We start from the raw sequence: 22,034 nt of genomic DNA on the forward strand, positions 1-22,034 counted from the left end.
GCATATACAAACCTGGGCTGTATATTTACTTTTTCCAAGGTGAAGTTGAACATCCAGTCCCCAAAATGTTAACCTCCTTTTGATGCAGGACTTGTAGCACTGAGGTGTGCCCTTGTAGCATCTTGCTAGGACCGTCTGTGCTGGCACACAAATTTAGGGTATTCTCAGTCTTGGCTTCCCCTCATCTTGGGGCAGCTGAGTGGGAGCTTAGCAGTGAGTTTTGTCTCCTGCAGAACTTCAACACACACTCATTTTACAGCCTCATAGAATCCTTGTTTTGGTGACAACTCTGGTGACAGGGTGAAGAGTTAAGCTCTGGAAAACACCATCAGGGTATCCAATTAATTTCTTGTACAATTGATTCAACTGTAGACTCCAGCTATGCCATTCAAGATGAAACTCTGTTGTTTGTCTGTTTGCCAGTCAAGACACCACAGTGTGTTTGAGCCCTCCAGACAGGACTGATGGATGTGCCATAATGCTCACAGGAGAGCCTTGACCTGCTGCCATGGCTGCAGGAGGTCAGTTGGATATCAACATACAATTTATCTACAGTGCAGCCACCCAGCTGTGAGAGGATGCCTTAGTCTATTTTAAGAGTGAACTCAATGGAATCACTGAGTTTAGGACAAGATTCATCTCTTCTGTCTTCCAGATCCTCATACCTGGGTGGGAGACATACTTTAAAACCCTTTGGCTGTATTGTCAATATTTTTCTTGTAGTTATGGGGACAAGGCATCTACCTTAGATTGTATAAATCTATTTGAAGGCAAGCAAAGGTAAGAAGAACCTACTCAATCTCCTTTTGTTTTGCTTTCATCTGAAAAATGTGGACAGTATTTCCTCCTTTCATGATCATTAACTCCCTACCCAATTCATGTTCTAAATCCCTCCAGTCAGGGGTTTATTCTTTTCCTTTCTGCAGGTAGATGACACAGCAGAGTGGTGTCCACCACTACTGGGTCTGGACATTCAGAGGTTAATCACAGATGGCTGGAGAGAGATGCTGGCACTATTTGTTAAAATACAGGAATTTGAATCTCATCAAAATACGACACCAGAAGAAAAAAAATCACACTCCTTCTAAAAAAAATTAAACCCTTTTTATTTGTATATTTATTTTTATATATAAAAGAAATACAAAAACAACCCCACAAACAATGCTGATTATGGCAATTCAGTTTTGTCAGCCCCCTCTGCTTGGACTGCTACCTCAGATCCACCAGGAGTGAGCAAAGTCCTCCGGTTGTAATGTCCTTTTATGATTCCAGAGTTATTGTTCTCATTAAGAATTTGCTTCTGTTTTTGCCTGTTAAGAGACTGTACAAGTCCTAATACAACAGCTGCTAATGAATACTGTCCAGTCAGTTTTCTTGGTTGTAGGATTAGAGGATTTGGTTGAACTCTTCCTAGAAGAAAATATGTTTTGATTTTTCCTTCCTGTTCACTGATACCTTTGACATAAATTTCTCCCCGGTAGTCGAAGGCAAATCCCCGGTCCTTCAGGATCAGATACGTTTCTTCAGGCACTTGTATTCTGTCACTAACACCTGTGCTGTCCATTCGACTTGCTAAATTCACTGTTTTGCCCCAGATGTCGTACTGGGGTTTCTTAGCACCGATAACTCCTGCTACAACAGAGCCATGGCTAATCCCTAATTAAAGAAAAGAAAGAAAAAGAGAAGATAAACTGTATACAATAGTGATTAAAACCCATATTTGCACTTAGAACCAGATGAAGCCTGGTTCAAATACACTTATCTCCAGGCTTAAGGAAGAGGTACATATATAGAGAAATTAAACAAAAAAAAAAGTCTGGAAAAGCTAGGAAACTTGAAAAGTGATATCAAAAGAGTTATTTTATGGGACACCCATATCAGTGGAATTGTGTTACTTATGTGTTATCTGTTTCTGCACATTATTGCCAAAGCTCCTGAAAACTTATTCGCAGATAGTAGGAAAGATTTCTGGAACTACACTTGTTGAGGACAACCTTGTTAATGCTATACAGTCAAGAAATTGCATTCTTATCTTCCATGAAGTGAAAATATTAGAGCATTCTGTGAAGTTCTTGAAAGATTTAATTTTGCAAGATTGTTGTATAAAAAGACAAGCAATTTTTTTTTCTATAACAATGATTTAAGAATAATTTTTGTTGAGTGTAAGATATCTTTTAGAAAAACATTTTAGTTTTTTAGGTTTTTTAAAATATTTTTTAAAGATTTTTTTTTAAAATAGTGATAAAAATGTTATCAAATAGTCTTGCATTCATGCTCTATGAAATCTTTGCACATGCTTACTAAGTGTGGGTGCCTGTTCCTTGAGAAATCTTGGGAACTATGAGCTTTGCCTTTAAAACTGTTAGGAAGTGTAGATCAGATAGTGATGCTGTGACCCTCCGTGCTGTGGCTGATGAATATATTTCAGTTTTTCTATGGCAGGATTATCTATAAAAAACATGTCCCTTCCAGGTGTGTGTGGGTTTTTTTTCCCCCTTAGTTTTGGTCAATGATCCACTCAGCATGAGAAGTCATCAAATTTGCTCCTGCTATGTGCCATACATTTTTTTTATGTCCCATTCCACAAGCCATGCAAGATATTCCAGCTAGAACAATAGCTTACCCATCACAGAGAGAATTCAAAGATGCTGCCACTGGTCAGGTCAGAGATGGAATTAAATTTTTGTGCAAAACATAATTACTACTCCCAGGGTTTAGGAGAAACTGCTTTTGTCCCTTTACTGAAGAAGAATATTATACAGGGAGATTAATTAGAGACTGTGTGAATATCAGTCTTGGGGTTGGATCTAGGTTGTCCTGTTCACTTTCTGTGTTACATCTGTGGGTTCTTAGTAGCAGACTTACTAAAGACAATAAATTAATTGTTTTCCCCATTCACAATTCACTGAAACTTTGAACTTCTGCAGTCCCCAAATCATTCTGCAAATGGAGTATTTAATATTTCTGACTTTGCCTGGGATGAAGTAAATTTGAAAACAGAGGATACAGTACTTGGGCTCTCCTAAATTGTGCATGTCCTTGCAATGTTCCTGGAGTGCAATCAGTGGAGTCACATGCTTGCAGACAAAACCCCAATTTAGCTCTCGTGTTTGAACCATGCTTACCAATACGGAGTTCAAAGTTGTTGAACGAGTGCTTGTTGATCTCCTGTATGCTTTCATTCAGAGCTATGGAGAAATCAGCCAGGGCACACAAATGTCCCCATTTGTCTTCACATTGCTGAGGAAAAAGTTATACATTGATATGTTTATAAAGTTTTGCATTAGCCCAGCTGCCACCCATCCTTACAAGTGCCAAGTGTTTGCATTTGGAATCCAGGCTCAACATTCTAGATGAAAGAGAGGTACACTGCAATTAATGGTAATGCTTCCCATTATGTTATACTTGTATAACTGGATAGAGAGCAGCTTAAAGGGCCAGAGAAAGTAACTTTCTGTCAGCAATCTGACAGGCAATCATGAGAATTAACAAGGCATGTGAAACATGTCTAAGGCTGAGAAAGAAAGTAGAGAGAGGATTGAGATTGTTCAGACTCAAGGGTAAAAATCAAGTGAGAGCATGTGCTTATGACCCACACAAGCAGGAAGCAGAGTGAAAGAAGTGAAAGATGTGTAATTCTCCTTTACTGAAACTGTCACCCAGGCAAAGCATCAAATCAAGTGCTCTCAGAGAGGTAACAATGACAGGAACAACAGGTCAAGCCTGCTTGCCTGGTGTTGGGTAAGAGAGAAAGGAAAGGATCTTCTGTTTTTCATTAATTGCCTTTGCTTAGGGGAGGCAAGTCACTCCCTGCTCCTTCCCTTCCATTTCCATTCCTACAAAGCAGTGGATATACAGATGGGGACCAGCAGTGGGTTTTAGTCAACCTAGTGCACCAACAGAAGAGATCATGGGGCAGGGACTCTCCAGGGAGACAGCAGAGTAAGGAACAGCTGTGGGTTTGGCCCAATGATTGTATGATGTCTTCTCATCTCTTCTGAAGCAAGGTAATTCTTTCTTCAAATTTCCAGTTCATAGTACATAGGATTGTAAGTCTCTCCCTGTGGATTATGCAGTCCAGCCCTTTGCTGTGTGTTTAATACTGAACATGAACATCTCCTTGGCATCACCCTGTTCTGTTCACACCACGCTTGGTCCTTATCCTTAACTCGCTCTGTTCACAGCATGCCAACCTCCCTCAGCAGCCTGCACCTCTTAGGTGCTGACAAGGTGACAGACACGTACGTATGACAAGTATATTTAAAACATGCATTAAAATTCCATTACAATATTATAGTTCAAGAAAAGAGAAGAGTTAATCAGTCTTGGAAAGGCAGTGAAGCTTTTCTCCCTTGGAAGTTTTACCCCCATCAAGAGTCAGAGGAAGTGATTAGGAGCTGTATAGCTATAACCAACTATCTCCCTGGTGTTCTATCCTTCTTTTCTCATGTCTCCACAGAAGAATTTTGACAATCAAAAATGCCATGCATATCTAGTTTTATGGATTTCTAGCTGTCAGCATCACTTGTTACTCCGTAGGCGGGAGATGCTCAGCTAGTTACACTCCATGTGTTTTATAATGTATTCTTAACAAACAATGGCAATTTTCTGATTTATAAAGCTCATGGTAATTTGGCTTCTGCTTTTCAGAGGTTGTGATCAGTGTGGCTCCCAGCCTGTGACAGGTCAGGGGCAGCACACCCTTTTTGTGCTGCTCTTCCTGGGGACAGGCACCAGTTGCCAAAGAAACAGATTTCAGCAACAGATGACTTCTCATTGGATGTATTTTAGAGCTTCATCTAATTTGTTTCCAGGCAAATTCTTGTGTGGAATTATGAATGGATCTCTGTCATCTGTCTTATGTGAGGTTTATGGCTGTGACTGTGCGTGTCCTCTGTGACTATTTATCCCCTCAGCTTGGTTTGCTTGTTCTTCAGTTGAACTGATGATCTGCTTTCTTTTTGATGTGTAGTTATCATGCTGTCTGTAGATAGGCTGTATCAAAAAAGAGTATAAATGCAGCATTACACTTGCATAAATACACTGTCAGTTAATAGATCCTCTCCATTGATTATTGGAGGTTGTCAGTCATGTTCCTGTGTGAGTTACTGAGATGGCTTTGGAGTATGTCTGAAGATATAGATAGACCTGATCTAGATTCACAATGGTGTGACTGAAAGGAAATTTTTTTTCTCCTATAAACCTAAATTTGAGGAAAGAATCCATATGGTTCTTGTTCCAAGCACAAGATGGCTTTTAAATTCATCAAGAAGTGCAACTGCTGTCTGCCAGAAGCCCCAAATGTCTATTTTATTTTAGCAAAACAAGTTTTATGAACAACACAGAGATAACAAATTTTCGAATATGAATGGTCAGAATAATCACAAGTTTTGCTTCTTAACGAAAATTATCCTCTTACCTGTTTTTCAGGTGATAATCCTGACACGGCCATGTACGTGCTGCCAATTGTTTTAATTTTTTCAATATCTTGAAATCTCTCTTCACCTAGTAACTAATACATATGTAAAAATAAAAATACTGTTACTTCTGTAATTCCTAACACAAAATGCTTCTAAAGATGTGAGAATGCAAATTTACACCTGTGGTATCCAAATTTGAGTCAGTCATGGCACACAATGTATTCTAGGTTTTGGGGAACACTGATCTGGAACTCTGGAACATCATCTACTCACTGAGTGCATGCAAGCTGTTGTGCTGTTTGGTAAATTCCACAATGGATAATACAGGACATGCATATTCCAGCCTAAGAGAAAAGCATCCAAGTCTTGCATTTCCTGAGGTATGATCACTGAATATCAGTGAACACAAACTCTCTGTGAATGTATGTGTGAATAGAAGACTTGATCACTTACCAGAGTTCCTAAAACTCTGCTGGAGGAACTCGGTTTGCAAATTAAGTGCTGCTACAGCAACAATTAAGGTGATGAGATCAGTGTTCAAGACCAGGCTGGTTGGGGCTCTGAGCAACTAGGTTCAGTGGGAGGTGTCCCTGACCATGGCAGGGGAGCTGGAGTAAGATGATCTTCCAACCCAAACCATTCTGTAATTCTATGATATTACACAGTCAGTGGATGGAGGTAGATGCCTCCAAAGAAATCCTGTAAGAGACCAAGTCCTCTTCTATCCCCTGCTTCCCTCTACTTAGTGTCAGACTGGACACCAGTATGTCCATTGGATCATTCAGTCTATATTATTTGTTATGTATTTTCCCCTTCTAACAAAAATTCCAAGAACCAATGGGAAATGGTAAATGCCTGTATCTATTTGGGATTTGCTATAGCTGTGGATGTTAAGTAGGTATTGTCAGATTGAGAATCTGGAAGAGGAAGAATAAATTTAGTCTAGTGACTAAAGCACTGAATGAGGTGGGAGTGAAAGTTTGGTCCCTATTCCAAGTCCATATTTATGGTTTAACTTAAGACTTTCCATGAAATAGAAACCAGAGCCCTACATTCCTTGAAAGACCTTAGCAGAGTTCAGGATGTGGATTCTATCAGTGATAACAGGGTGTGGGATATGGGCATTAATCACCTCATCACAGGAAAATGCTTGTTGCTGGTGTTAATGCCAAATACCCTGTGAAACTGTGGTAAGCTGTATGGTATCTAACAAATTTAGGGATCAATATGATTATAAAGTCATGGGAGAAAAAAAACACTTCACAAAAAAAAAAAAAAGGAATTTCAAACTTTCAATTCTAAAGGCTTGATTTAGTTGGGGTTTAAATGGAAAAAAGTCTTTCTGTGGTCAGGAAAAAAATGTAATGAAATATTTTCCCCTTTCTTTTTTCTACACTGCTGTGCATTCTTTTTTCCCCATCTTATGTGCTGGAATTTCCTGTCCACTAAAGGGATTCTTTCATTCAAAGGGAGAAACACACCAAAGGCATAACATGAACTATCCCCTGGCACTGTGACCCCAGTGCAGGCCAGCCAGAGCTGTGCTGTGGGTGTGCAGATATGGCACCATCTGTCCCTAAAGGGAGGCTGCACAGCCTGCACGGAGGGAATACAAAGCCATATGCTTAATGGCTCCTGTCCAAGCCAGAAAAGTCCAAAGACTTAACCTGCTTCTCATTTTTCTTCAAACTGCTAGAACAGCCCATTGTGTACCCTTTCCTCTTACAAGGGCAGCTCTTCCAACTGCTCTCTTAAAGAAAAAGATCTTTTCTTGCAGCTCTGCCTCTGCGAGCAGTCTGGGAGCACCATGTGTGTGGGCAAGGGGAGAAAATGGCCTTGCTTGAAAACAGTCCATATTTTCATTTCCAGATGGTTGCTGGAAGCAACAGAAAACAGCACATTAATTTAAAATTTATAATAAATATCTAAAATTACTCTTATTAGGAAAGAAAAAAAAAATTGGCAGTGATGCAATTTAGAAAACATGATCCCAAGTTATGGGTTTTTTCCTCATTCATTATTGTTTCCAAATCTCCTGTTTGTTTCTTTCCCCACCCCCCTGCATTATATGGCCTATTCAACAGCTTCTTTCCTTCTTCAAATAATGGTCTATTTACTAATTAATTTCTTCACAGTATGACAGAATGATGGATTTTGATATCAGGGAATGATATTCCAACTCAGTCCTAAATCAGCTGCCATTTGTTAAAACATTTTAACTAGGCTGCTAATTTAACATGATAGTCCAGGGACACATTTTCAAACACGAGAATGTGGTTTATATCTAAAAAGAAACTAATGGCTTGATGCTGCAATCCATGTACAACCAAGGCTGTGTGGAGGTCAGACCCTGGGATCACATATACAAAATTGTACAAAAGAGGATATTGCAGGTCATGGCACACAACTGCAAAGTAATCAAAGAATCTGAAAGCAGGATCCAGTGTTCTCTTAAAACCTCTGCTTGTGGCAACATAAAATATTAATATCTGTGGTGATATACACTGTGTAAATCATTGCAGAATAAATAAAATACAAGAAAGTAAAAAAAATCTGTGAACAAGAAAGCTCTTCTGAAAACACAAATCCCAATTGTAACATTAACATACATAAATGACATTTAAAAGCCTAGAAAGAATATTACATAAAAAAAAACCCCTTTCAAAACTCATATTATCCGCAGAAATGTTATATTGTTAATTTTTTGGTCTAACATCTCTAAGAAAGGGAGTTTAGCCCTGTATGTGTCTTAAAATTACAGTCATATAAAAAGCAAGTAATTATAAATGTTCAATGTTCATATTTGTTTCTTTTTGCCAGCCCAGAAACTAGCACCTCCTGTTCTGCCTCAGCTGGTGGGAAGACTGGATAATTTGGAAGTAAAAGAATTTTTGAACTATAAGGTGAAAAGAACAACTGAGTGAAAGCTGTATTTTGGCAGTAGTCGACTACCTATTCTGCAAAAATGACTTTTGGACCACATTCTCCCACTCCCTAAGAAAGACCCTGTCACAATGTGACTCCTCTGTGGCCACCTACCCCATGCAGTTGTCTGTGACAGTTTCTCTTTCTATTTCCTACTTTTTTGTAACTCACTTTGTCTCTCTAACATAGATCAATTCCGTGGAAAGCAAAGTAACAGATCCAGACTGTAACCTTGCTGTGTTGCATTAACAAGGAAAACCGTCTTAAAAGAAGAAATAACCCAGAGTTCTTTCTTGTGTATTATCACATTTTCCAAACCAGGTCAATTTGTATTTTTACCACAGCTTCTGTTCAGAAGCATCATTTGGATCTGTATATATTTATTATTATTACTATTATTATTATTATTATTATTATCTCTGTAAAGAGGCAATTTACAGGGTAGAATCTGATCTGAGTTTGCGAACTCAGTTCAGTTGTCTAAACTTATATGTGCAGTGGGATCTAGAGTACTCTTGTCTCGAAAACTTCCAGTGGCTTGCTCCAGAAGATGAATTTTCTGACAATGCAGTGTGGGAGCTGACACCCCTGTGCAGGTGTCCCAAATCACCTAGGATGTACAAAGGGCATCAGGTGCCTATGTCCTACACTGCTGTGCTAAGATTTCTACGTTAGGGTATCTCTCCAGAGGTGGATGCTGAGAGGCAGAATTTCCCCATGGATAACAGAGCTGTTCTGCTCTTGAGCTGCACATCTGCACATTTTGCTCCTGGGGCTGTATTGAGTAGCAGGCAATCTTTGCAAGGAACATGGGGAAAAAAAGAAAGAATAGTGACATTGTATAGTGTAAATCAATAGTTACATGGAAACATTGCTAGCCCTGAAACATTGCACCTGGAATGATTTCTGGTTCCTTTTCCATGGATAAGGTTACTCCTTTCAGTTGTTCTGTCTGGCATATCACTTTTCAGATTGCTTAGACAGAGTAAACTAATGGCATGGCCGTGCTGCAAGTAGGTTAGCAGTCAGCAGGGGATCCCATAATTTCATTTGCTACCTGTACCAAGAACGTATCTATTCTTCAACTAAATGTGTTTGGGACATAATACAGTCTCCAATTAGGTCTTTTATTAATTACAGAGCAGGTGTTAGGGGCCTGAAAGTAATATTGTGTTAGGGTTTTGATTAAAACCTTGTCTTCAGTAATTGCCACAGCAGCAAAGGAATTTTGTTGCGAAGGTTACGTGAATGTGCATGACAAAATATCCTAATGCAAAGGCTATTGCTATGAATTAATTTAAGTTTGAGGGGTAATCATTTTAATCAGATCTGGAAATAAAAACAAAACTATTAATCAAGAAGCATGCTGACAGCTGTGCTAGATCCTGGAGGTAAGAAGCCGGCATTTATACCCATGGGGAAGGCAGTGCAGGAGCTTAGCAGGTGACAGAGTTCTTCTCATGAGGGGGAAATTTTGTTCTCTGTTTAAATGCACAGAGAAATGATCGCTGTGAATTCTTCTATTTCCCACTTGTAGTTTTAGTATCTCACCAATTATATGGATAAACTCCCAATTTCATGTCAGTAATCTTAGCCTTGGTACAATCTTTGTGAGCAGCCACTCATGCCCCATGCAGGCGCCCAGGATGGAAGTCACAGACCAATGACACCATATTTTCTCCTTCCCTTTTCTGTCTGGACCATTGCAGTCTGGTGCATAGGTCCAATCTCATTGATAAGTAGAGGTAGTTCCAATTCTATTTTTACCACACTCCTAAAAACTGCCTGCAGGAGAGAGCTTAAAATTCTCTCTGCTAGGTAATTTTGGCAGTACTTTTTCATTCTTCCTAGTTTTGAATTTTTTTTTAAAGCTCTTCACTGGCTTATGCCTTGTCTCCTTTCTTAATTCCTGTTGGGCTCATTACTGGGCATGATACCACCTGTCTAAGCTTCCTTACAAACTACTTTGCAGAATATGCAAAGTTTTTTCTTTGAGTCCACCTAGCTACACTGGAGACCTGACTTCTCCTTTTTACCTTGTCCACTCCTGGACAAGAATACCTGGACAAAAGAATACCTAAATAAATTAATAAATTATTTTCCTTTTCTGTGTCCTTTTAACACACACACAAAAAAAAATCCCTTCACCTCTGAATTCCTCTATGAAACAAGCAGCTGAACTTCATTTATCTCTATAAAATTCCTAAGCCTACAAATCTTCTCAGGTCAGGTCACCCCCACCTTTCATTCTCTACCTAACATTTGCTTCTGAGCTGTGTGCTTCACATTTAACTGGACACTGTTTTACCCTTTAATATCCATTGAGTCCATTCAACCAACTCCTTTAAAGCAACACCTTGACCTCTTTGTATTTAGACCACTGTTTTCCAGAAAAGTTGTAGATTTGTTCATACTTGTTTCTTCTATAGAACTGAAGCATTTTCTACTTTCAGACACTCTGGTGCAGATTTGTGCTTTTATGGATGTTTATACTTGAATATTATTTTCAGTCTCTCATTAGATAATTCAAACCAATGTTTGGCAGGATGAAGGGCAAAAAAGCAAACAAGACAATTGTAATATGAGAAAAAAAAAGAAAAAAAATCAAAATTACTGGAAACAAAATAATTACCAAATTTTATAATTTAGGATGACATATTTGCCATTTGGAAACTCATAGTTTAAACACTATCAGCAGCTGGTATTACCTCATCAAAGTCTGCAATGATTTCATTCAGTAAGCGCAGACATTCTACTCCTTGGTTGTTCATCTCAGTCTGGGAATAAAAGTCAGCAAATCCAGGAATAGAAGCAAACATCACACCAACAGCATCATAGGACTGAGAGTATAATTCCTAAAAAGACAATGAGGAAAAATGAAGTGGTAACATAAGGGAGAAAACTTAATTGGCAGCAATTAAAATAGTTTTCTTAATTTTTCCATGCATAATACCTTAACATCTGATGTAGGCATTAATATATTAAGGGTTAGCCAGGTTCAACAGGAGGAGGCTGACAGCTCTTGATGTTTTTATTGCAGATTATATGCAGGGTTTTCCCTTTCTTTGAATGCTTGCTCGTGCTACGTTTCAAGTCAAGGAGCTACACCAGCAAAAGTGAAATAAAAACTTTGCTTTTGATTTGTATGGGGAATGACTTGAAGACATGAAAGATTCATTGCCAAGTACAAATACCAGTTATCACATTTTCTGGTGGATAATTTGTACTTCACACTATTGCAGCTCTTTACAATTTTGTTTATTCCCAAGTTTTCAGAAAACCCTTACTCTCTGGTAAACTCTGATTCTCCTAAGATGGCTGTGGAACAATTTGGTTGACTGGCTCTGGGAGATGTTCCTGCTCCTAGGGTTCAAAACGAGGGAGAAATAGAAGTGGGATTGATAGTAGAGTTATTGGGAGGGTCAGAAAGCAGCTTATAAGGGATCAGTCATAGAAGGCTATTAGGATAAAGTATACCCTGGAATAAGCTTATATTATTCATATAATTCTCTCTGGTACTAAATGACAGCTTTATTTATGGAAGGGCTTGTGCCATTCCATATGTGAAAATGTGGACAGCTCTTGTTTGAACTGAAGCTAATTTTTAGGTAAAAAACCCCCTAATTTCAACTTTAAAGAGTCCAAGGAGTGCTACCACAACTCCTGGTATGCTTTTCTTTTGGCTAATGCATATTGGCTTTAATGTCTATAATGTTTATATTAATGCCTATAATATTATATAATGTATTAATATACATTAATATTAATATATTAATGCACATTACCCATCATATGTATTCTCCTTTGATTTTTTTTTTCCTGGCTTCAACTTCTGTAGTTTTGCCTAATGGTGGACACTTCCTTTTCTGTTTATGAACCTGTCTTATGTTGTTATGACCTCAAGTACTTTTTTCTCAAAATTCTTGTTAGTGGCTTTAAGAAATTTTAATGCTTTGATTTCATGATAAAAATATTTACTGCTGGTTGCCATACACTTGACATGAACAATTCAGGTTCTTCTTTCTTCATCCTGCTTCTCCTCAGAAAAGCATCCTGAACCTCTGCTCTGCTCTTTGATAGGCTGCTAATGCTTCTACTTATCCAGGCTCTTTTACAAGGTGTCTTAAAGTGGGGAAATTCTTCTAGTTCCCAAAGCCACTGCAGAGCTTTGATTGAGGAAACCTGATTGATTCCCTTACTGCCTTACCCTTTCTTTCACTGAAGAGCATCTTCAGGATTGTGGAAGCCATACTCTAAGAACATTCTTATTCCCTTTTGTGGGTGTGGAAAAAGGTCATACACACATTAATTGGTGGATGCTTATGAAATATTTGACAATGTGTGCTAGGAGAAGCAGGAATACACTCAGCCATACTCTTGCCTTTGATCATGAAGATAGAGGACAACTGCCTGAGCCTTCAGTTGCTCCCTTTTTCTATTTTTGGTAAGTAGAATAAGGACAGAAATAATACATCCATAAGAAAATACTACAGTACACATTTGGGAATTCATTTTTTTGAGAGCAGAGAAATTAACTTAATGGCCAGACATGAACTGCAGGATTGATTGCACTGAAATCTGGTAGATCTTACTGTCTGCCAGCTCATGCATAAATCATCCCCAAGTATGGCTACTCTGGAAATGGCCTTACAAAAAGCAGGGGTGGTGGAATTTAATTCAGTGACAAATTATTGAAGCATCAGCAGTGATCCATGGGGCATCTGCTTGCTTCTGAAGATTATTATGCACGTGAGCATATGTGAATGAAAGTGTAAGATGGGAAACTTATTCTCTGAAAATCCATAATGCAGATATGCCAGAACACACTCCTGGCTGGTGTTGAGGTCTGCTCCATTTGCAATGAGGCATTTTAACCTGGTTGCTTCCACACTCACATTTTCTCATGCGCCTAGCAGGGTTTCTATGGCACTTTCATACCTGCAGAGTGTAAAATTTCTCAAGAGTGATTTCTGAAGTGCTTTTTCCTGTAGCTTCTTACTGTGTCGTCCTTCCCTAGGTGTTACTTGAAATCAGAACATAATGATTCCTCATTGTGCAGTTTAATTTGTCTGGCTACATCCATTTCCAAAATGTACAACCAAAAATTGTAGCCTTAACTCCTTTTTGCTGCACGATCAGTAGATATGGCAATGCTGGCAAGGTGAATCTTGCAACATTCCTTCCCATTATAAAAGATAATTCCAACATTACATGGAAAAATTCCAATTTCATCATACAGTACCTTAATATCTATCTATCTATATAATATTATAATATACATTTATTTTGTTTCAAATAAGGAGTGACTTACTGCTGCTTTCTGAAACATATTCTGGACTTTCCTTTATCCATCTTCAATCTTCATTTTAGGAATATTCAGAGACTTCATTATTATGCTTTTCTTTGTGTACTGCAAACACTTTTTCAGAGCAGACTCACTAACTATGTGTCTGAAATGGGTGTTTTGTTATCTGCCACAAACAGGCAATTCAGGGGCAATATGAAATGGCAAAAATGTTCTCTTGTGTCTGAAGATATGAGAGCCTCAGGTCTGTTGCAGTTTATTCCTTCCATAGTCATTGTCAGGCCTCTAATAATACTTCTGCAACACTGGGCTATCATAAACTTGCACAGAGATTCTGTTAAATTCACTTATCTTTTTTATAAATACTAGGTTTTCATAGACTCAGACTAGAGCAGACTTCTGAATCTCATTTAATACAGTTTTCTTTCAAAGCAGGACCAATTAGATCAAATCATTCACAGTCCTTTTGATTTGAGGGTTGAGCCCTTCTCAGCCTTCACAGAATCACAAAACCACAGAATCACAGAATTAGTGGGGTTGGAAGGGATCCCTGGAGGTCATCCAGGCCAAGCCCTCTGCCCAGGCAGGATCACCTAGAGCAGGATACACAGGAATATATCCAGAGGGGTTTGGAATATCTCCAGAGAGGGAGACTCCATGACCTCTGTGAGCAGCCTGTTCCAGTGTTCTGCCACCCTCTACGTAAAGCACTTCTTCCTCATGTTGAGTTGGAACATTTTGTGTTTTAATTTATGGACACTGGTCCTTGTCCTGTCCCTGGGCACCACTGAAAAGAGCCTGGCACAACCCTCTTGGTACCTGCCTTGGAGACATTTAAATACATTAATGAGATCCCTTCTCATTCTTCTCTTCCCAAGTCTCTCCTCATAAGAGAGATACTCCAGAACCCTAATAATGTCTTCTTTATAAACACTCATTAGGTGCTTGAAGACAAAAATGAGATGCTCTTTTAATCTTTTCTTCCTAAAGTTGTATGATCTCAGGTCTCTCAGCCTCTCCTCACACATTATGTGCCCCAGTCCCATTGCCATCCTGGTGATTTATTGCCAGAATTTCTCTATGTGTGGCCCATGTGTTTCCTACTGGGGAGTCTCATGGAAACATCACTCCAAATGTAGAATCAAGTCCTAGAACCTTTATTTCAAAACATGGCTATTTTTCAATATTGATCAGATACCAAACATTGTCAGTGTTTGTGCGATGAATCCTGCCGAGAAATGTTTCAGCAATTTCCTGCCAGATCTACTTTTCTAATTAGACAAAAATATCAGGAAACTGACACATACTTCATTAATTAGACAAAAATATCAGAAAACTGACACATACTTCATTATCCCGATCCTTCTCCAGGAAGTGACGGGCAACGTGGCTGGGTAAAATATTCCGTAGCATGTTTTCATTGTGTTCCCTTAGCTCCTTCATTTCATTGATTTCTTCTTTTGCTTGAACACGCCACAGAAAATCCAGCCTTGCTGTGTATTCAAGCTGTAGTTTCAGAAAGAAAAATGAGGCAAAAATAAAACCTGACAAGATAACAGTAGAGATTGTATTGCCATCCTGGCAGGCTGCTGCTGCCATGTAACCAGCTTCAGTGCTGTCTTTGAAACAATTTGATTTTCTTGCCAGAAAAAAGAGATTATTTCTTTGCCTTATGTACAGTGAGACTCTCAGAATAATCTTGAGCAGAATAATATTTGTCATGTTACTGCTATGGTCAGTGGATATAAACTGTCACCAAATTATTTTCCCTTTAAGCATATCTTTATTATTTGGATAATGGAGTCAGACAGGAGATAAGGTATTGGCAGGTATTGGTATGAAATAAATATGTTCCCCTTTTCATAGGTGTCTTCAAATTAAATGAGAAAATTAGCACAAAGCTAACTCTAAACTCTTCCAAGAATGTCCTTCTCAAGAATGAACATCTTTCAGCAAAACTCTGTGTAACAGCACAAAGAGAACATCCAAATCTGTGGCACAAAATGATATAGTTCTGCCATTGGGACATGCAGTTAGTTGCAATTTTAATCTTGCAGAAAAAAAAAAAAAGAAAAAAGGAAAACACTCTATTTGTCATCCCCTGCAATACTCTGCTCCTGTATTTTGGGATCAGAATCTACAATCAGTTTATACATGCAAATTCTCACTGCCTGATACCCACGGCTAAAAACTGAAGTGATTGCCAGTGCAGTGCAGTGTGTGTGCAGAACAAAAGCTGTGCACAGCAGAGTTTATACATGCATACACATATATCCATTGTTTATATATATAAATTCATATTCATTTAAACATGAATGGCAGTTGCCTTCTGGCTGAAGCAGGGACCATGTTGAAGCATCGTGTCCCTTGCCTGAGAGGCACATGTGTGTCAGCACATGGACAAGCCCAATACTGCCTGAGATTTTGTGTGCACTACTCTGAAGCACTTTTAAGCAGATTTCAAGGCAGCTGATACTGTAACTTGCACAAGGGGTGACTTATTAAGCTATAGTATTACTGAAAATGATGAAACTGAAAGAGAAAAATATTTGTGAGGTCTGAGGTGCTCCAACCAGAGATAATAACACCCAACAAAGAAATATATTATACCAGCAAATAGATAAATATTACAATTTTGAGAGACATCAAAAGGTGCTGGGATAGAGGAATTTTTTGAAATACAATTCATGTACCAAACTAAAATAAAGGAGCAGCCTGCAGTGGGTGGGAATGACTAAGAGGGGGTTTAGGCATTGTTTAGTGACTCATCTTGGTCACAGTTTTAGTCAGCAGCAGTCATGAATGGCAAACTCTTCAGGAGAAAATAAGCAAAGCACTTTGCAAGGGACCTTATATGTTGGCTGTACTCTAGGGAGCATTCCTTCCTAAAGGCTGAAAGTGCCTGTGGCTCAATAGAAACTTCCAAAGCCTGTATGCAACTTGGCAGTGATTTACTTGCCCTCTGGCTGCTGTAGCCAGCTTTATAAACAAACTTTTTTCTACTGATGTTGGTCTTCTATCTTGTAGCCATTAATTCCCTGAATTAATGGCAACAAAAAAGCCTGTCATGAAAGAATATTAAAAAAAAAAAAAATCAACATTTTTCAGTTTCCTTTGCCCTTTTTTTATGCTAGAAGACAGAGCCATACCAGATAACTGACTTTTATTTCTACCAACTAGCTAATAAGAAAAAAATGAACTATAAATTTGCTAGGAGTTCTAAAAGCATCTCAAAGATTGACTTCAAATAGGAGCTGCTGCTGGATTTTCAGTTCTTTGATGCTTCAAGATATTTAATTCTACTACAATAAGAGCTTGGCAAGAAACTGTGGTAGTTTTTCAGAGCTGATTTTTTTATGCTGCTTTACAGGGAAATGTCACATCTCCAAGCCTAGCTCAGAATAGCAACAGCTAATCTTTAAATTTTAGATAACATCATTGGGGTTATTTATGATCACATTTTAATATTAAATGCTTTTCTTTCATCATGGACTACCAAGATGACACTGTCAGCTCAGAAAGAAAGGAGTGATATAAATGAAATTTCAAAATAGAAAATATTAAGAAGATGCTTTGCTAAGTTCTTCTATTTGCTAAAACAAAAAGAATTGTAGGGTTAGTTTAAGGTTTGTTGTTTGATTGTCTAAAGAAATAATTCTGGATTTAAATCCCAAAGTGTCCATGTTTTCCTGCCCTGACATGTAGCTTTAAGAAGCACCTCTAATTACAATAGTTAGTGAAGAAAGGAGATGTATTACACAGAAAACCTAAAATGATGTTCACTACATGCTGCACAAACCAACCACTCTGCAGACAATTGCCACATGCAAAAAAAATTAAATCTAATAAAGTAGTACCACACACCCTTTTCTCAAACATAATTTTTAATTTTGGGTGCTAAATATGGCACTAACTTTAAATCACAATGGATGAAAACCAATGGTCAATTATTAAAAAATGGAAGGTCCATAAATATTATCTTACAAAAATAATCCTTTTCAGTAAATCCATTTAGAATAAGACAAGTTTTAAGCTATTCTACTTCAGAATACTTTTGCAGCTTGTGAGATGGGAAGATGTGCTGGAGGATAGCTTTATTGGACTTAATTGCTCCTCAATTTACACTTTTGAAGAGTTTTTTGTTTTTTTAATGTCATTTGAATGAAACCCATATTTTTATATATATGTAGAGTTGGCAACTATAGAGAGATCTTTAGGTAAACTCTATAATAAGAAATTAAACAATTCAATGAAATGTTCCTGGACTCTGCCATTGGATGCTGTTAAATTGATAGACTGGCCTTATGAATCATTTGGGAGAACATGCAGGACTGAGCACATCTCAGGGACCATTTCCAAGGGCAGCTTTAATGCAGCCATCCTGTTTTATGGACCAAGAAAGGTTAATAAAATGGAAAATAACTTATGCTTTGCTTACAGGTCTCTGAGCTGGAAAACACTCCTAAACACCCCATATCAGGTTTTTGTAGAAGACAGACATTTACACTCAGCATTGGGATCCTGAAGAGCATTGCTTGAATTCTGCCTGATTATTACTCCACCTAAACTCCTTTAGTGCTGTTTTTCTTAGTACCTTGGCTGATTCTCAAGCCTGAGATTTTTATCTTGACATATGTTAATAATCACTGGGAATACTATAAGGCTTATCACAAATTTGAGTTATTGCAGTTCTTATTTGTTCCATATTTCTCCTAAGTGGACTTTGTCTTGATAAAGATATGTCACAGTTCATTAATTTCCATCTAATTTAAATCCGTGCACTGTGCAAAACTCATTTCATCCCTTGCTTCCCCTACTCACTCATTCCTCATTCCCTCAAAAAGAAAATAAACAACAGGAAAATTAATAGAATATTTAAATTTTGGCTTCTTTTTGCTCTCCTCTGGAAGGAATGGAGGCTCTAACTTCTGGAACAGCTTAGAAAGTTATTTAATAAAGTGTATAATATTGTCTTATTCATCACAGCATCATTCCTCTCTTACTGCCTCTTTCCAGGAGGGCTGAGAAATGCTGGAGTTTTTCAGCCTAATGGTCTTGAGGGGAAAATCTTTAGGCAAGTCAGTAATGTCTAGAGGCAACTGTGCTTGGTGCTTTCTTTAATACAGCATGGCCCTTGCTTTTTGTGATCAGAAACTGCCTCAACTCAGCATGTTTGATCTCCAGAGCTTGAGAGCCAGAAACACTGTGGAGAAACCACTCTGCTTCAGCTGGTGTTCCATGCATTTTACATCTAAATTTTCCATAGTTCTCTCTCCTTGTGCATTGTGTATATATTCCTGAAATACTCAGGAATTCCTGATTGAGGATATCGGTCCTAAAGCTCTGAGGCCCCTGAATCCTGTTTAAGATCTAGGTCCATGTGAAAGGAGTCTTGTAAGTGGTCCATGACACAGATGAGTAAGTATTGGTGCTTTACCCAAATTTTCCTCATTTCCTCAAGTCTGTTTTTTTTTTAAATTTATAAACATAATAAGCTATTTCACTGTTGTTTCATTATTAACTGGTTTTTATTCCCTTTCTGTATTTTGGGCTTATGCCTGCTCAAGTGCACTGAAGCTGTCAGGTGCCTCCAGAACTGCACATGTGTCTAAAATAATGGTGTGCTGTTTGTTCCTTCAAATTGAGAATCAAATATAATTTGAGTATTGCTGAATAGAATATTGCACATGTTTTTTAAGAATGCTAGGCAGTGTCAGATGTGGGCTTTCTTTAATCAGATTCTGCATATGGTTTATTAAATTGCAAAAGGTCATGTTCTCAAGAGGGTAAAAAGGCAGATGGTATTTCAAAAATAATTGTTGTCACATCTTGTAATTGCAAGGGACAAAGGGAAAGGTTGAAGGAAATGTTTGCATTACCTGTTGACCATGATAAAACACAGCTAAAAGGAACATTGCCATCAGTAGTAAAGATGCCTCCTTTGTACCCAGGAAGTCTGTGCTGGAAAAAAAACCAAACACACAACAAAGTAAAATACAGTTATTGATTTGTCAGTGTTGTTATTGTTCAGAAGTTTCATTTCATAAGTGGTAATTCTTGTTGTTCTTTTAAAAAAATCCACAGTATTTGAAAATTGAATTTAGCAGTAATTAGTTCAAGAGAACAGGAGTGTAATTGGAGAGCTCCTTGTTTGGAAACACATCTTAAGCAACTAAATTGTAGCCTACAGGAGGTACACAGGAGGTGATGAGCTTTCACTTTCAAATGTGAAATGCAAGCTGTGTGTCAGCTCAGTCTCTTCCTGGGAGCCTGGAAACAGCCCCTGTGGAGTGCAGGAGGCGGCTTGGGGGGAGAGGTTGAGGTGGAGCTGACAAAGGGAAACTTCCAGGCTGTGAAAGTACAAGCCCAGTGAATAAGGCTAGAGATAAAGGAACTCCAGGGCAGGAGCTGAAATTAAATATCCCCTGTTGTGAGAAGGGTTTGGAGATGACAGGAATATAGCATGGATTAAAAGATGACCAAAAAAGTGGCAAGCAGGGGCTAGGGCTGGTTTTACTGAACTACAAACAGGAGCAGCCTGTGACAAGGGAGGGAAAGGAAACCCTTGCAGACCACAGGGAAGCAGAGAAGATGAACCAAGCAGGTACTGGCTGTGTGAAATCTACTGTATGAAATCACTGAGGTGCTGTGTATGGAGCACAAAGTTTAAAATAAAATGAAAGGGGTTAAAAGCAGTAACAGGGGGTTTCAAATATTGAGAGAAGTTATAATTATGTGGAAAGATGAATAAAAACTGAAGAAAGTATCTCTATATGCCAGGGTTTTTTTAAAAAAAGCATGTTTCCCAGGGAAGAGACAAAAGAGGTTGGGGAACTGGTAGAGACAAACTTATAGTAAAGCAAATGAGAGAAAAAAAATTGGAGGTGAATTGAATATGGATACTTGTCAATTGTTTTGGTGAAGGGAGATGAGAAAAATAAGTTGTTATGTGGTGATAAAACATTGAAATAAATAAATAAATAGATAAATAAATAAATAAATAAGCAAAGGAGAACCAGAAATTGGAAAAGATTTTGGGACAGTCTTTAGTCTGCCTTGAAAAAGCAAAGTCCAGATACTGGATCTATTTTCCATAGTAATTTTAAAAGAAGTATTGGGTGAAAAAAGAAGTATTTGTTGGAGAAGGACTCCTATGACAGAGAAATTAGAGAAAGAACAGAACTTGAGACTAAACCAAAAGGAGACTTTCTAGTGAGAGAGATAACTGAACTGACTTTGTGCTCCTAATGAATTTACTGTGCTGGAAATGTGCTGCTGTGGGATGAGTCATCAGTATAGAGCAAGAGCAAGCAGGAAGTATCCTTGTCATCTGCAAATATGCTGGAATTCAAATGTTTTCTATTTTGAAGTTGTCCTAAATGCAGCTCCAACTGAACACATTCCAAAAAGGACCCCTTGTACACTGGCTAGAGACAAGAGCCTTAAAGGTCTCAGTTATAAACTCACTTGTTATTGGTTGTGTAGCTACATCCACAAACCCTTTTATTCAACTGATTTATATAGCTGAAAAACCAAATCATTTTCAGGGCACACAACCTTGAACTTCATTCTCCCTAATATCAGAGCTTAAGTTGATATCCTTGTTGTGAGAGTGGACCATCTAAACTGATTTCCCCATGTGTTGGGTACTCAGGGAATATTCCTGCCTCTTTCTCCCTCTTCTGTGATAACAGTCACCAGAGAGTTTCATTGATACAGGGAATAGAGGCTACTTTGAATTCTTCGAGATTTTCACACAAATGAGATTCTTTGCCATGCCTGGTTAGTGACAATTATCATGATTTCTACTTCTAGTTACTTAGCCAATGTAAAGCTTACTGCCATTTGTCAGATTTGCAGGGTCTGCTCTGGATATATGATATGTCTGTACAATGATAACTAGCATTAGAAAAAGGAATTGCACCCCAAATCTCTGCTACTGTAGGAAGCAAGTAAGGAAAAAATATGTGTCACTGTGTGTAAGGATGGGGCTGTTGTGAGAATTAATTGTGCTGTAAATCCATGCTTTTCTCTCACTCTGAGCATCTTCCTCTGCCCTTACAAGCACAAGCAAATGCAGCTCTACACTGCTCAAGTATCAGACTGAAGAAGTGCTTTCCTGAATGATTTAAATTACTGCTGCTCTAGATTCAGTCATTGCAACACTAAGTGCACCTCTGACTCTGCAAATCTTTGTGGTTCTTCTGTTCTTCTCTTCAGTTCCTCTTTCTGGAAAAGAAACCTGGGAGGAGGAGGAGGAGGAGGAGGAGGAGGAGGAGGAGGAGGAGGAGGAGGAGGAGGAGGAGGAGTGTGTCTTCCAAGCACTCTCCTACTAAACAGGATCATTCATGTGTTCCTTATATCTTTCACAACTGCACATTATT

At 38.3% G+C, this 22,034-nt stretch overlaps 1 protein-coding gene across 1 annotated transcript in view; it reads right to left on the reverse strand.

Moving 5' to 3' along the window:
• Nucleotides 1–1,085: 1,085 nt before the first annotated feature.
• Nucleotides 1,086–22,034, reverse strand: part of LOC116998025 (adenylate cyclase type 8-like) — a 118,640-nt gene continuing 97,691 nt past the window's right edge. Inside the window, exons 13-18 of the mRNA XM_033063319.1 lie at nucleotides 19,530–19,611; nucleotides 14,998–15,156; nucleotides 11,054–11,200; nucleotides 5,420–5,512; nucleotides 3,126–3,240; nucleotides 1,086–1,656 (exon numbers count right to left, since the gene is read on the reverse strand). Of these exons, the coding sequence (XP_032919210.1) occupies nucleotides 1,169–1,656; nucleotides 3,126–3,240; nucleotides 5,420–5,512; nucleotides 11,054–11,200; nucleotides 14,998–15,156; nucleotides 19,530–19,611 (1,084 nt within the window). The 3' untranslated portion in view covers nucleotides 1,086–1,168. The remainder of the gene's footprint in view (nucleotides 1,657–3,125; nucleotides 3,241–5,419; nucleotides 5,513–11,053; nucleotides 11,201–14,997; nucleotides 15,157–19,529; nucleotides 19,612–22,034) is intronic.

The sequence above is a fragment of the Catharus ustulatus genome, chromosome 1 (genome assembly GCF_009819885.2).
Source record: "Catharus ustulatus isolate bCatUst1 chromosome 1, bCatUst1.pri.v2, whole genome shotgun sequence".
Taxonomy (NCBI): domain Eukaryota; kingdom Metazoa; phylum Chordata; class Aves; order Passeriformes; family Turdidae; genus Catharus; species Catharus ustulatus.